Here is a 12,937-nt window from a genome sequence, read left to right as displayed (position 1 = left end):
ACATTGTTCAGATGAGGACACGGATGGGTCAGGCCACAGCCAGCTCGCCCCATGGGAGCTGGGTCTCCACCATCGGGAACAACGCCGGTGACCTCTGGCCGCCCCACGGGAGGGTGACACAGCCAGCCTGGAAGTCCCAAAACACTAAGAAAAATTCAGAAACCCCGCAGTTGTGGAACCCCGATGCTATCTGGGAGCATCAGAATGGTCACGGAGGAGGGAACCAATACTGGGCTGCAAAGAGGCCGGGGCCAGGCCGCCTGCTTCCAAACCCGCACTCAGGCCCGGAGCCATCTCAGCCAGGTTCCTGCAGCTGCGGAGCCTCAGTTTCCCCATCTGGAGACCAGGGTTCATGAGGGCACCCGCTTGGTGAGATTGCTGCGGCTGGGTCAGCGATGTTAAAGGAGTTAACACGGGTAAAGTGCTGTGGCAAGTGCTCAGTAAACGTGGCTTCTTCCGTCCAGGGCTGCTGCTGCCACTGGGCCCCCGGCCGCCCCCCGCAGGCGGCAGCCCCGGGCTGGGGGGTCCCCGCAGTGCAAACGCGGGACAGGCCTCCGCACGGCGCCGCTCGCCCGCACTGCCCCGGGTCGCCAAGCCCCTGAGACGCAGCAGCCATCCCGGCGGAGGAGGCCCGCGCGGACCCGAGGCGCCCCGGGCCCAGTCGGAGCGCGGAGGTCACGCCCCGGGTCCGCACGCGCGGGGACACCGCTGCGCTGACCGCCACCGGCCGCCAGGGAGCAGCAGAGCCCGACCCCGGGCGGCCCCGCCCACCCCCGGCGCCGCCGCCTGAGCTGCACCAATCCCCGCGCGCACCGCCGCCGTAAGCCCGCCCAGCCCCGGCCCCCCGGCCAATCAGCGCGCGGGCTGCCCCGGCCCCGGGCCTGCCCGCGGCGCCCGGCCCGTCACTCAGGGCCCGCTCGGCGCGGAGGCCCCGCCCCCAGGCGGCTCGGCCAATCCCCGCGGCGGGGCGGGGCGGGCCCACGTGGTCGGGGGGCGGGGCGCGGGGGGCGCTTCCGCGGCGATGGGCGCGCAGCCCCCCAACTTCTCGTGGGTGCTCCCGGGCCGGCTGGCGGGGCTGGCGCTGCCGCGGCTCCCCGCGCACTACCGCTTCCTGCGGGAGCAGGGCGTGCGGCACCTGGTGTCCCTGACGGAGCGCGGGCCCCCGCACAGCGACAGCTGCCCCGGCCTCACGCTGCACCGGCTGCGCATCCCCGACTTCTGCCCGCCCGCCCCCGAGCAGATCGACCGCTTCGTGCGCATCGTGGACGAGGCCAGCGCGCGCGGGGAGGTCAGCGGGAAGGGCGGGGGGCGGGGCCTGCGGGGGCAGCGGGGGCAGGAGGGGGCAGGAGGGCGGGGGGCGGGGCAGGAGGGGGCAGGAGGGCGGGGACAGCGGGGCACAGGGCCGGGGCAGCGGGGGACAGGGCGGGGCAGGAGGGGGCAGGAGGGCGGGGGGCGGGGCAGGAGGGGGCAGGAGGGCGGGGGGCGGGGCAGGAGGGGGCAGGAGGGCGGGGCAGGAGGGGGCAGGAGGGCGGGAACAGCGGGGCAGGAGGGGGCAGGAGGGCGGGAACAGCGGGGCACAGGGCGGGGGCAGGAGGGGGCAGGAGGGCGGGGACAGCGGGGCACAGGGCGGGGGCAGGAGGGGGCAGGAGGGCGGGAACAGCGGGGCACAGGGCGGGGGCAGGAGGGGGCAGGAGGGCGGGGACAGCGGGGCAGGAGGGGGCAGGAGGGCGGGAACAGCGGGGCACAGGGCGGGGGCAGGAGGGGGCAGGAGGGCGGGGACAGCGGGGCACAGGGCGGGGGCAGGAGGGGGCAGGAGGGCGGGGACAGCGGGGCACAGGGCCGGGGCAGCGGGGGACAGGGCGGGGCAGGAGGGGGCAGGAGGGCGGGGGGCGGGGCAGGAGGGGGCAGGAGGGCGGGGGGCGGGGCAGGAGGGGGCAGGAGGGCGGGGCAGGAGGGGGCAGGAGGGCGGGAACAGCGGGGCAGGAGGGGGCAGGAGGGCGGGAACAGCGGGGCACAGGGCGGGGGCAGGAGGGGGCAGGAGGGCGGGGACAGCGGGGCACAGGGCGGGGGCAGGAGGGGGCAGGAGGGCGGGAACAGCGGGGCACAGGGCCGGGGCAGCGGGGGACAGGGCGGGGCAGGAGGGGGCAGGAGGGCGGGGGGCGGGGCAGGAGGGGGCAGGAGGGCGGGAACAGCGGGGCACAGGGCCGGGGCAGCGGGGGACAGGGCGGGGCAGGAGGGCGGGACCTCGCTGCGGGGCGGGGGCGGGGCGGGGGCGGGGCGGGGCGGGGTTACGGCGGGTGAAGCCGGGGCCGCGGGAAGGCCCCGGGCCGCAGGGAGCGTGGCAGAGGAGAGGGAGAAGCTGGCGCACGGGGAGACGCAGGTGGAAGGCGGCACCGTTGCGGGGTCTCGGGGCCGCCCGCCTCCCACACACCCCGACTGGAGCCACAGTGTGACAGGCAGAGAAGGGTCAGGGAAACTCGTTCTGATGATACCGCGAAACCCAGTAAGTCAAAGTATTATGGTTTCTCCGTATGATCAATGTAAACGCTAAATGACGGACAGGTGGTGTCTTGCACCCCGTGTGCAGAACCGGTGGTTGCACCTCGGAGCGCAGGCTGGACTAGCGGCCTCTCCCACGCGCGGTGGCTTCTGCACTGGGAGGCGCAGGGACAGGGCTGCGGGGGGCCGGGGAGCCCAGCACCGGAACCAGCTACGGGGGAGGTGATTGGTGGCCTCCACGCTGCCAGGTAGGGGACAGCTGTCCCTGACCTTGACATCCCCTCTCGCCCGGAGACCCTTGCAACACCTGAGGGGCCCCGGCCCGACCCAGAAGAGGCAGGTGTAGGAAGGAGGCTCACCCAGGGGAGGGGCGCCAGAGCCGGGGGAGGGCATCAGGCTCGGCCCCATCAAGCCCCCTCTTCCCAGGCAGTGGGAGTGCACTGTGCCCTGGGCTTTGGCCGCACGGGCACCATGCTGGCCTGCTACCTGGTGAAGGAGCGGGGCCTGGCTGCCGGGGACGCCATCGCCGAGATCCGGCGCCTTCGACCCGGCTCCATCGAGACCTACGAGCAGGAGAAAGCCGTCTTCCAGTTCTACCAGCGGACCAAGTAAGGGGCGCGGCGCCCTCCCCTGAGCCTCGTGTCTGCTGGGGCCGGCGACGCAGACAGATGCTGACCCTGCAGGCAGGCCCCGAACCCTGACCGCAGGCGAGCTGGCGTGGTTGGGGTGGGGGTGTCAGGGTTGCGGTGTGCACAGCTTTCCCCACACCAACTAACGCGAGCCCCACGCCAGCCCCGTGAGCTGGGGACTGTCCTTCAAGTGAGGTAGCTCAGGCTCTCGGCCACACTTCTAGAAAGTGGCGGGATGGGCCAAGTCTTCAGCCCCTTAAAGAGGCTAAGACCATTCTCTGACAATCCCTGGCATGTCTCCTGGGGAAGCTGGTCAACGGAAAGGACACAGCGCCCCAGCAGCCCAGGACCTCCGATGCTCCCCGACCGGAGGGGCCGCAGGGGACACCCCCAGCCGAGGCCCGCCTGCCCTTTGCATGTCTCCCCGCCAGCCCCCGGGACAGATAACCACACCCCCAGCTCCAGAGGGCCGGACGCCCTCAGCGACCTTCTCTAGGCTCCCCCGGGAGGATCCGCCCCACAGCACCCGGAGGCCTGGGCTGAGCAAGGCACAAGGCGGGAGCCCAGCCAGCGGGGTGCTTGTGCAGGGAGCGTGTGTGATGGGTCGGGGAAGACGCGGGGGCCATGGCTCTGGGCCGGGTCTCCACTCCCCAGATGTATCCCATCCCAGCAGCTCCAGCACCACACTCTGGGCTTTGAGAGGACGAGTGGGGCGGGCCAGTCGCGCGGCCATTGGCTGTGACTCCAGTCTGGTCCATGGCAGGCCCGGCGCGACAAGGTAGCAGTGCTTCGCGAGCACGCCCTCGGTGCCCGTGCGTCCCAGGCTGAGGCTCCCAGCTCCTGCAGGACGTGGGCACACGGGGCCCCACCCCCACACAGTGGCGCCAACAGCCAAGCCTTCCAGACGCAGCAGGGACAGGGGGGTGGCCAGGTCGCCCCGACGGCGCCCTCCTGTGTGGCCGAGGCAGCCTAGGCTGCCCGCTAACGACACCTCACGTCCTTTCCGCAGCTGCCCGCCCGCCCAAGCCCTGACCAACACTCTCACCCAGTAGCACATTAGCCAGAGTCGCCATTCGTCTCGGGGAGGGAGACAGGCCCTAACACACCTCCCCGGTCTCCCCGAGGTGTGTCAGAGCTGGGGCGCAGCTCTCCATCTTGTCCCCGGCCCCCCACCCCCCTGTTGCTCCCTGATGCCAACCCGAGCCCCTTCCAGAGGGTGTGTGCGTGCACGCGTGTGTATGTGTGCACACGTGTGCCAGTGACGCAGGAGGCGGCTGCATGGCCCGCGCCCCACATCTTTCCCCTCCGCCTACGGGACGGATCGGAGAGGAGAGGCAGGACCCCTGAAACCTCTGATCCCACCGGCCCCTCCCCACGTCCCCTGCGTGAGTGGAGCCTGCCGGGCCTTCCTCCCGGGCTCCTTCAGAGGAGACGAGCATTTTTCTAACCCCGTTAGAGCCCCATGAGCAGCCTCCGTCCCCATAATTTAAGCAGATCTCCCTGCCTCAAGAGTTCCTCGGGGAAATAAACATATAATTATGTGCTTAAGGAAATTGGTTTTAAAATAAGTAAGAGTTGACTTGAAATGAAATCTCCGGCCTCATCCTTCGTCTCCCTGGGAGGGTGGCCTGAGGCTCCTTTTGGGCTGCTCCCCACCCCCAAGCATTCGGCAGCCTCCTCCTCCGTGTGTGGCCACCAAGCCGGGGCCAGCCAGCCGGGACCCTTCCCCATCCAGCTGCCCTGAGGTGATGGGCGTGAGGAGGGGGCCACGGCCGCCCACCCAGAACCTTCACGCCGCCTCCAGCCAGGCTCTGGCAGTCTCAGCGCTGCTGACATTTGGGGCTGGAGACTTGGGTGACGTGGGACTGCCCTGGGCACTGTGCGGCATCGAGCAACGTCCCTGCGTGGCACCTCCCCCAAAAACTGACAGTAGGACTGTTCACGGACATTGCCAGAGGCCCTGCAGAGCAAAGCCAGTCCCCGTTGAGAACCACGGCGTTGGCCCAACAAGCCCCAGATGCAGCTGTAAGCTTCCATTTCCTCTGGGAACGTGCGTGGGAACCTGTCCTGGGGACGCGCACCCCCAGAGAAGGGACAGAGGACCGAACTCCATCCACACTGTCGCCATGTCGAGCAGGGCCTGGTACCCAGCCCCAGCCGCTCTCCTCTTCCCCAGTGGCCGGGTTCCCAAGGTGGTGACAGACACATTAACCTTCGATGGCCGGGAGGGTCTCGCTCTCCGCCAGTAGTTGGCGGGCACAGCTGTGGCGACACGGACTCGCACACCCATGACTTTAAAGGTCCCCTCAGGTTTATTCCGTGCAGTGTGACCTGAATGGAGGCTACCCCACGTGGATGACATCCCTCCACGCCCCTTGGGTTCTGCAGCCACCACCTCCTTAGCTCCTCTCCCAGAAATTTGTTCCAGGGCAGCCCAGGCCGCTCAGCGGTTTAGCACCTGCCTTCAGCCCAGGGTGTGATCCTGGAGACCCGGGATCGAGTCCCACATGGGGCTCCCTGCATGGAGCCTGCTTCTCCCTCTGCCTGTGTCTCTGCCTCTCTCTCTCCGTGTCTCTCATGGATAAATAAATAAAAATCTTTAAAAAAAAATCTGTTCCGATGCAAGAGGCAGCTGGCATCAGGACGGGAGGAGCACGGCTGCTCTCAACCTTCCACGTCAGGTCCACTCCACCTGGGGCCCCAGGTGCACGGCTGCCCCCAGGCCGGGCGTCCCAGCACAGCCTCCCACCGTGGAGACCGGCATCCTGCCAGCTCCCAAAGCCCTGGAGCTCTGTGTCCCCAGCGTCCCTTCAGCCACTCCCAATGCATGGGGTCCTGTCCCACCGGGCAGCTCGTCACCCGTCCTCCCCAGGTAAAGCGCCCCCACCTGCCCCCTGGAGACCCCCCCAGGTCTTCCCAGGTCAACGATGAGCATGTCATGGGGGCCGGGATTTGGCCCAAACCATACACCGGCTCCCCGACTGAACCGCACTCGCTTGCCAGGCCTCCAGTCAACCCTTCTGCCATCCGAGTTGCCGTTCTCTCCAAGAAGGAAACTAATTCAGTCTCACAGGATCATTTTGTCACAAAACAGTAGCAGAGTCCATCCCTCCCCCCCCCCCCCGCCCCTCGTGGTCGTGACTACGTGTCGCTTACTTACACAGTCACAACTGTCTCTATGAGGCGCCTACCGCACAGCAGGTGTTTAATGTACGTCGCGTTATATCATTTTATCTTTACAACTGCTCTGCAAATCAGGTGTTTTTCTCTTTTTCTAGGTAAACCGAGGTCTACAAAGCTGGCTGTCTTGCCCAGTCCCTCTCACTTCCAGCAAAGGAGCTGGGATCAAATCCAGACTTCCCAGCTGCCAGGACCTCCTCCTGGACCCCACACATGGGGCCGTCTGTCTTCACAGCCAGAGCTTGGACTCGAGGGCCATTTTACCCACATGGCTTCCGGCGTCCCTCTGTCCCTCCCCCCACCCACCCCAGCCCATCCTCCTGGGAGGCCAGAGAATAAACTGCATCCGAGAAGCCAACACATCTGAGCTCTGAACCGTTCCTTAAAGTGCAGCCCAAGCATTTCAGTGCAGAAGAGTGCAGCTGACCCATCGGGTTCCCGTCGCACCTGCTGCTACAGAACCCACAGCGGGTGTGGGCCTGGCCCAGCACGACAGGCCAGAGGGTGAATGGCCCTGAGCCCTCGCCGATGTGTGTCGGTGTCGGATGATCTATTAAAACCTCTAATATCCTTTCTGTTTGTGTTGTTCTCTGACCCCTTAATGCACGCCAGGCGCTACGCCAAGTGCTTTACAGACATTACCTCACTCAATCCTCAAAACAGTCCTACGGACAAGGTCCTGTTATAATGACCAGTGCACAATTTAAGGGACGCCCAGGTGGCTCAGCGGTTGGCCACCTGCCTTCGGCTCAGGGCATGACGCTGGGGTCCTGGGATCGAGTCCCACATCGGGCTCCCTGCATGGAGCCTGCTTCTCCTTCCGCCTGTGTCTGCCTCTCTCTGGGTCTCCCATGAATAAATAAATAAAATCTTAAAAAAAAAAAAAAAAAGATAACCGAATCCTTTGTGCCGATAAATTCCTTACGTTGATTCAACCACTCTCTCAGCCTATTTTTCCCTTGACTTACTGTCACCAGGGGTACGTGATCGTGACACAAACTGCTGGTGTCACCTCTGAGCTCGCAACGTGTGGGACTCCACACGGCAGGCAGTTCTAGGATCTTTCCCCTACCTTTTCATACGGGAGACCTTCGTCCCCACCAACAGATACGGAGCAGGGACTCTGCGCCAAGCCTGAGGCGGGCCATCTGGAAGAGGACTGGCGTGGCTGTGCCGCGGGTGGCACTGCTCGCCTCCCGCAGTGGGTTCTATGCATCCTTGCGCTCCCCGAGTCCACTCCACGCGAATTCACCGATTTGCAGGCTTTCTTTAGGCACCTTGTGAGGTCTCGTGGGGGCTGGTCCAGCCTCGGCCGAGGAATGGAATTGAATAAGTGACCACACTGGGATCAGGCCCACAGAGAGAACCACGAGGCCCTGAGGAGTCCAGTTCCTTCCCACAGCTCCTTCCTCACCTCATATTCCTCTCCTTGCCCCCCAGCCCCTGTTTCCTCTGCTCTGCCCGTGCTGGGGTCCCCAAGACCACCCTCACTAGAAGGACCCACAGCTGTCACACTGTCGATGATGGCTTATTGCGGGGAGAGGACGCAATGGCCATCAATCAAGGAGAAGGATGCCTGGCGCAGAGTCCAGGCACACCAGGCACGGGCGTCCGGGCCATCGCGTGGACACGCACCTCTCCCCATGATCGTGGAAATGCATTAATACCGCCCAACGGCGTGGCTCACCGCCCCAAGGCTCGGGGCCCCGGGGTGGTGTGGGGCAGGTCCCTGGGTGTGCACCCCCTGCCCGACTGGCCTCAGGCTCCAGCCCCCGGGCAGATACACAGCCACGGTGTCAGCACAGACCACGGCCTGGCCCGAGGCCTCGGGACCGCAGGACGTCCCAGGGGCTCAGGGTTTGCCTCCCGGGAGCTGACGGCCTGCAGGCCTGACAACTCGGGGCGTCTGTAGGGCTGGGGCCCCTGCCTGCGTGCGGCCAGGCAGTCTGTGCTCTCTCCACATGACCGGCCGGATGGAGCCGTTCCTCCGCCTGGGAGGACCGTCCCCAGCTCTGCCCGGCTCCCAACTCCCACTCCCCACTGGTCTCGGTTTAACACCATTTCCCGGGGAAAGGTTTCCAACCGCCCCCACGCATATCCACACATATTCCCGAAGCATCTGTCCTTCTACCTCGCGGGCCCTTGCTCACCTATGATTCATCTCATCGTTTAATGTCTCTCTTCCCTACTAGCATCTAAAGCCCGGGCCCGTGCTGCCGGCACCCAGCACGATGCCCGGCACCTGGGTGCTCCGTGACGCGTGACCACTGACTGGCCGACATGGTGTCTGCTGGGAGGCACAGGCGTGAGAAGGGTCCACGTAGGGGAGGTGTAGTCTCCCGGGGGATGCACGGCACGTGCGCACCCCTAAGCGCACCCCGGAGATGCCCTGGAGCAACCCCAGCAGCGCGGGAGCCATCACAGGGCTCCGGGGAGAGTGTCCAAGGTGTATATACGGACGCCCCAACAGTGTGTGACAGGTGCAGGTCCCCGGAGGGAGGCTCGGGGAGGTGGGTGGGGCGGGGGACCCCGCAGCCCGCTCCCAGGAGCCGCAGAAAACACAGGCTTGGGTTAAGACGGTAGGGGGGCCGCGGCAGCCGTGCCAAGGGCCGGGGGCCTCTGAGCGGGACGCCCCGCCAGGCTCCACTTTTCTTAGGCTGCTCCCCGACGGGACGGCCCTTGCGGAGCATCAGGGGGAGCTTTGCAATGCAGGCCTGGGGCTGCGGCTCCTTAACACTTTGCAGAAGCCCCGAGTTAAGTAAGAACCTGCTCTCCCTGCCACGGAAGGTTAATGGCTTTAAAGCTCTGCCAGAGAAAGTAAAGGGGTGGTTAAGGCAGAGCGCTCACCCTCCGGGCTGGCAGGTCATGATTTTTTAATGCTCTTCAGATGGGAAGGGATCTCGGGCGAGTGTCACCCCTACGTGTAGAAATGCATCTCTCCGATGGCAGCTGGCACTGGCTCCCACACACCCACCGCCCTGGCTGATTCACCGGCGGCACATTTCGAGTCTTGGGCTGCTGCCCGAACCCAGCTGAGCCGATCCGAAGGTCCGCGGCTCTGGTGGCCCCGATGCTGCGCTCGGGCCAGCGTCCTGCTGTCCGTTCCTCTCATCCCGAGGCCAAGGGAGCTCAGACTTACCTCCTGCCCCCACCGCCCTCCCGTGATGCCTGTCCCCCGACTCTCCCGCTTGTCTTCTTTTGGCCAAATGGTGGTCAGAGGAGCCAAGCCGACCAGATGGTATGTTCTCCTGCAGGAAGGTGCAGGGCGTGGCGTGTGCCAAGGAAGGGCAGTGCCAAGGGCTCCAAAGGCTGCTCCCACCACGGGAACACGCAGGTCCTCAGAGGAGTCGAGGCGGCTGTGACTCCAGAGCACCCCGAGCCCTGGGGCGCCCGGGGCTGGCCCTTCGCCGCTGGGGGCCTAGAGAGTAACCGAGCAGCCTGCGCACCCAGGGAGCCCTCTCCTGCCCCTAACAGGAGCCTGGAGAGCTCTAGATGGAACTCGGCAGGGAGGCTGACCGTGGGCAGCCTCCACGCTTTGCTCCTCGTCCTGTGGCTCCACGTCTGGCCTGGCAGGTGCGCTCAAAGCCCTCCAGGAAGGGGAGGAGGCCGGGAACGTGTGGAGAGCTCCAGGCCCACTCAGGTGTCAGGTGGCACCCTCGAGGGCTTGATGGTGACCTCGAACCCACCCCAGTCCACTTCGGCTCATCCGATAACCCAGAAGCCACAAGGGAAGTCACGGGGAGGGGGTCGGAAAGGAATTCGGGAAATGCAAATGAAATCAGCTGTAAGATATGATTTTGCGTGCATCAGGGTGGACACACGCGTTCACCAAGTCTCAAAACCCCAACATTGGCAAGGCTGAGGAAAAGGGAGCTCTCAGGTGGAGGGTATGTAAACTGGAGGGCAGTGTGGCCGGCTCACCGGGAAACTCTAGCCCCTTCACGTCTGAGCGTATATGCCTGGCAAATTCTGCATGTGAGCAGCCTAGGAACGGGTATGAGGCTGTTCATTTACTCGTTAAACTCAAGACAGAGCATTGAGCACCTCTTACATGCCAGGCATACTTCCAGGAGCTCAAAACCGAGCACGAACAGAACATAAAAAGTCTGCCCTCGTGCAGAGTGCATACACAGCACTGTTCCAATGCCCAAAACCTGAAAACAATCCTAAAATACACTGTCCGGACAACGGATGGACGCCAGACGAGATACACAAGCCTCGACGCAGGGGTATCTCAGAAACACTGCTGGGCGCTTGAGAATCTTGCAGCATCTGTGGCACACAACCATTCGTGTGAATAAAAACAAACACGACTGTAAATCGCCTCCGGACACCCACACAGGCTGTGAAACTAGTGCTTCGGCTTCCCTCCGGCCCCAGCTCAGGGGCCTGCTGCAGGGCGGGCGGGGGTCTGGGAGGGTTAGTGAAGGAATCTGGAGGAGAACTTAGAGCAAACTCTGGAAAATCTGAAGCAAATATATAAAGTGCGAGCACCGTACCTTCCGCCTGTTAAGCACCTAGATGTTTGTTTTCGCATCCTGGGTCCCTCTCGGTTTGAGCTCAAGGCGGGGAGGCTGTCGTTTTGTATTGCTCTCACTTTAGGAAAGGGCTGGTGAGAGAAGGATTAAGGCCACGGCCCCAGCAACCCACGCGAGGCTCTGGGGTCCAGGCCCCCAGGGCACCTGGCAGGGTGGCGGCGGTGCTAGACAGAGGGGCTCCTGGAGCCCGCTGGCACGCTCTTCTCCGAAGTGCTGCTCTTAAGGGTCTGCCCTAGAGAAACGAATCCGTGCCAAAGGAGACGCGTGCAAGTGCTCCTTGCAGCGGCGTTTAGTGGCCAAAGATGGAAAATGGCACCACCGCCCATCACTGGGAGAATCGAAGTGAGACTTGCAGATCGGATGGAAGGCTGGAGCGACAGCCAGAGCCGCGTGTGTGGGCCCGGGCCCACCGCCCAAGCCTGCCCCTGCCCCTGCCCCGGCATTAACGTGCATGCATACGAGCTCTAAACGTGCCTCCAGATACTAGATGCTGTTGACGGACACTCACGTGTCATGCAAGTGTAGAAACAGGCCCCGCAATGGAAAAATATGGGATTCGGGGGTTCCTTCTGGAAAGGAGACAGGAGGGTAGAGAGAGGGCGGGGCCCCTGCTCTCTCTGGGCTGCTTAGGAAAACAAAAATCTGAAGCAAATGTGACATTTTTGGAATTAAATAGAGCTGGGGGGTGGGTATGCAGGTGCTCGTGTTACCTGCTATGCTTTCCAGAGTGTTTAAGTCCATCGCACGCGTGTGCACACACCCACACACACGTGCACACACGCACACGCATGCACACAATGGCAGAGCCTGGAGGCGGAGGGAAGAGGGCAGGGAGGAGCTGTGCTTGGCAGAAGGTCCCGTCACAGAGGGAGAAGGCGGCGGCCTCCCACGGGGCTGGAGACGCACACAGGCCCAGCCTGCCGGGCACGATCCGAAGGGGCATGTTTTCTCCCTGGCGGAGGAGAGACAGTGGGAGTTCTAAGCAGAGGAGTATTTACACTGGGCCTGTTGATATTCCGAGTAGGTCACTTCTTTCTTCTGTGTGGGAAACGCAGGGGAGGCACGAGCAGGGCCGGGAAAAGAAGGGAAGAGGCTGTCCCAGCAGCACACAAAAGCTGGGGTGGGGGGGCTCCCCAGTGGTGCTGGCAAGAGGGGCAGTGTGAGGGGACCCAAGGCACACTTTGGAGAGGAGCCCAGAACTGGGGGAGGGATCCAGGTGAGGATGACTCCTCATCCGGAGTTTCTGTTGGAGTCACTGGGGTGGAGCTCGGGGAGGCCAGTGCCCGCCCCCCCCCTCCCCGGCTTGAGCAGTGGGTATCGGGTCACCCCCAGCAAGGAGGGGAGGGCGCAGGGCTTTATGGGGACCTAAGGGGAGGAGGAGAGCCGACCTGTCTGTCCTGTCTGAAGTGCACAGGAGAGGTCCGTCAGGTCAGGAGATAGGAATGTGGGGCCACGACATGGGGTCTAAACATGGGGTCTAAAGCCATCGGCCCAGGGCACCCCAGGGCAGTGAACAGAGGGGAAAGGGATGGGGAGGGCACCGGGACTGAACTGGCGCAGGACCGAACGCCCCCTCCCCCCTCTCCACGCAGTGAGAAGAGGGGGATCCGGCCAACAGGCTCCTGCCAGGGACACGGGAGGAGGTCAGGAGGGGGCCCAAAGGCCGCCCACGAAGAGAAGCCATTGGGGAGGGAGGCAGGGCTCAGCCAGGAGGTGCCTCCGAGCAACCAGCAGCCAGATGGTGGGGCCAGCAGCCGGATGGCGGGGCCGTAGGGACAGGTCGTCGGAGCAGTTCCGAGGGTGGCCTTCAAAGCCAGACCCAGGGCGAGGGGAGGGGCTGTGCTGGAGGCAGAGGAGACCCCCGAGCAGCTCAGAGGGACGCAGGCGCCCGGGGAGCGGCAGCAGAGAGAGGAGAAGGACAGGGCGGGAGCAGGCCGGGCTCCAGGCTCAGGGGGAGAGGCCTGCGCTCTTGGGGGACGTCTGTGCACCCACGTGCAGGTGAAGACATCCCCACGAGCCGGATCCACAGGTGGGGGCAAGGGGGAGGAAGGTAGGAAAGAACCCGAGCCAAGGCCCAGCCCCATGCACCCA

General features: G+C 64.7%; 1 protein-coding gene across 2 annotated transcripts; it reads left to right on the top strand.

The window, feature by feature from the left end:
- Window positions 1–980: 980 nt before the first annotated feature.
- Window positions 981–6,881, top strand: DUSP23 (dual specificity phosphatase 23). 2 transcript variants are annotated; one of them, XM_025986295.2, is made up of 3 exons: window positions 981–1,288; window positions 2,926–3,107; window positions 6,407–6,881. In XM_025986295.2, the coding sequence occupies exons 1-3, from the start codon at window positions 1,022–1,024 to the stop codon at window positions 6,408–6,410; spliced, it is 453 nt and encodes a 150-aa protein (XP_025842080.1). In that variant the 5' UTR covers window positions 981–1,021; the 3' UTR covers window positions 6,411–6,881. The 2 variants fall into 2 exon arrangements, with proteins under 2 accessions (XP_025842080.1, XP_025842082.1); XM_025986297.2 differs by lacking the exon at window positions 6,407–6,881 and having other exon boundaries at window positions 985–1,288; window positions 2,926–3,111.
- Window positions 6,882–12,937: the final 6,056 nt, after the last annotated feature.

The sequence above is a fragment of the Vulpes vulpes genome, chromosome 5, assembly GCF_048418805.1.
Source record: "Vulpes vulpes isolate BD-2025 chromosome 5, VulVul3, whole genome shotgun sequence".
NCBI classification, from domain to species: Eukaryota; Metazoa; Chordata; class Mammalia; order Carnivora; family Canidae; genus Vulpes; species Vulpes vulpes.
This window is presented reverse-complemented; position numbering and strand designations above follow the sequence as displayed.

Coding starts and splice junctions, on each gene's coding strand:
- DUSP23 (XM_025986295.2), top strand. CDS start 1,022: ATGGGCGCGCAGCCCCCCAACTTCTCGTGGGTGCTCCCGGGCCGGCTG. Junction 1,289..2,925: donor AGGCCAGCGCGCGCGGGGAG/GTCAGCGGGAAG, acceptor CCCTCTTCCCAG/GCAGTGGGAGTGCACTGTGC.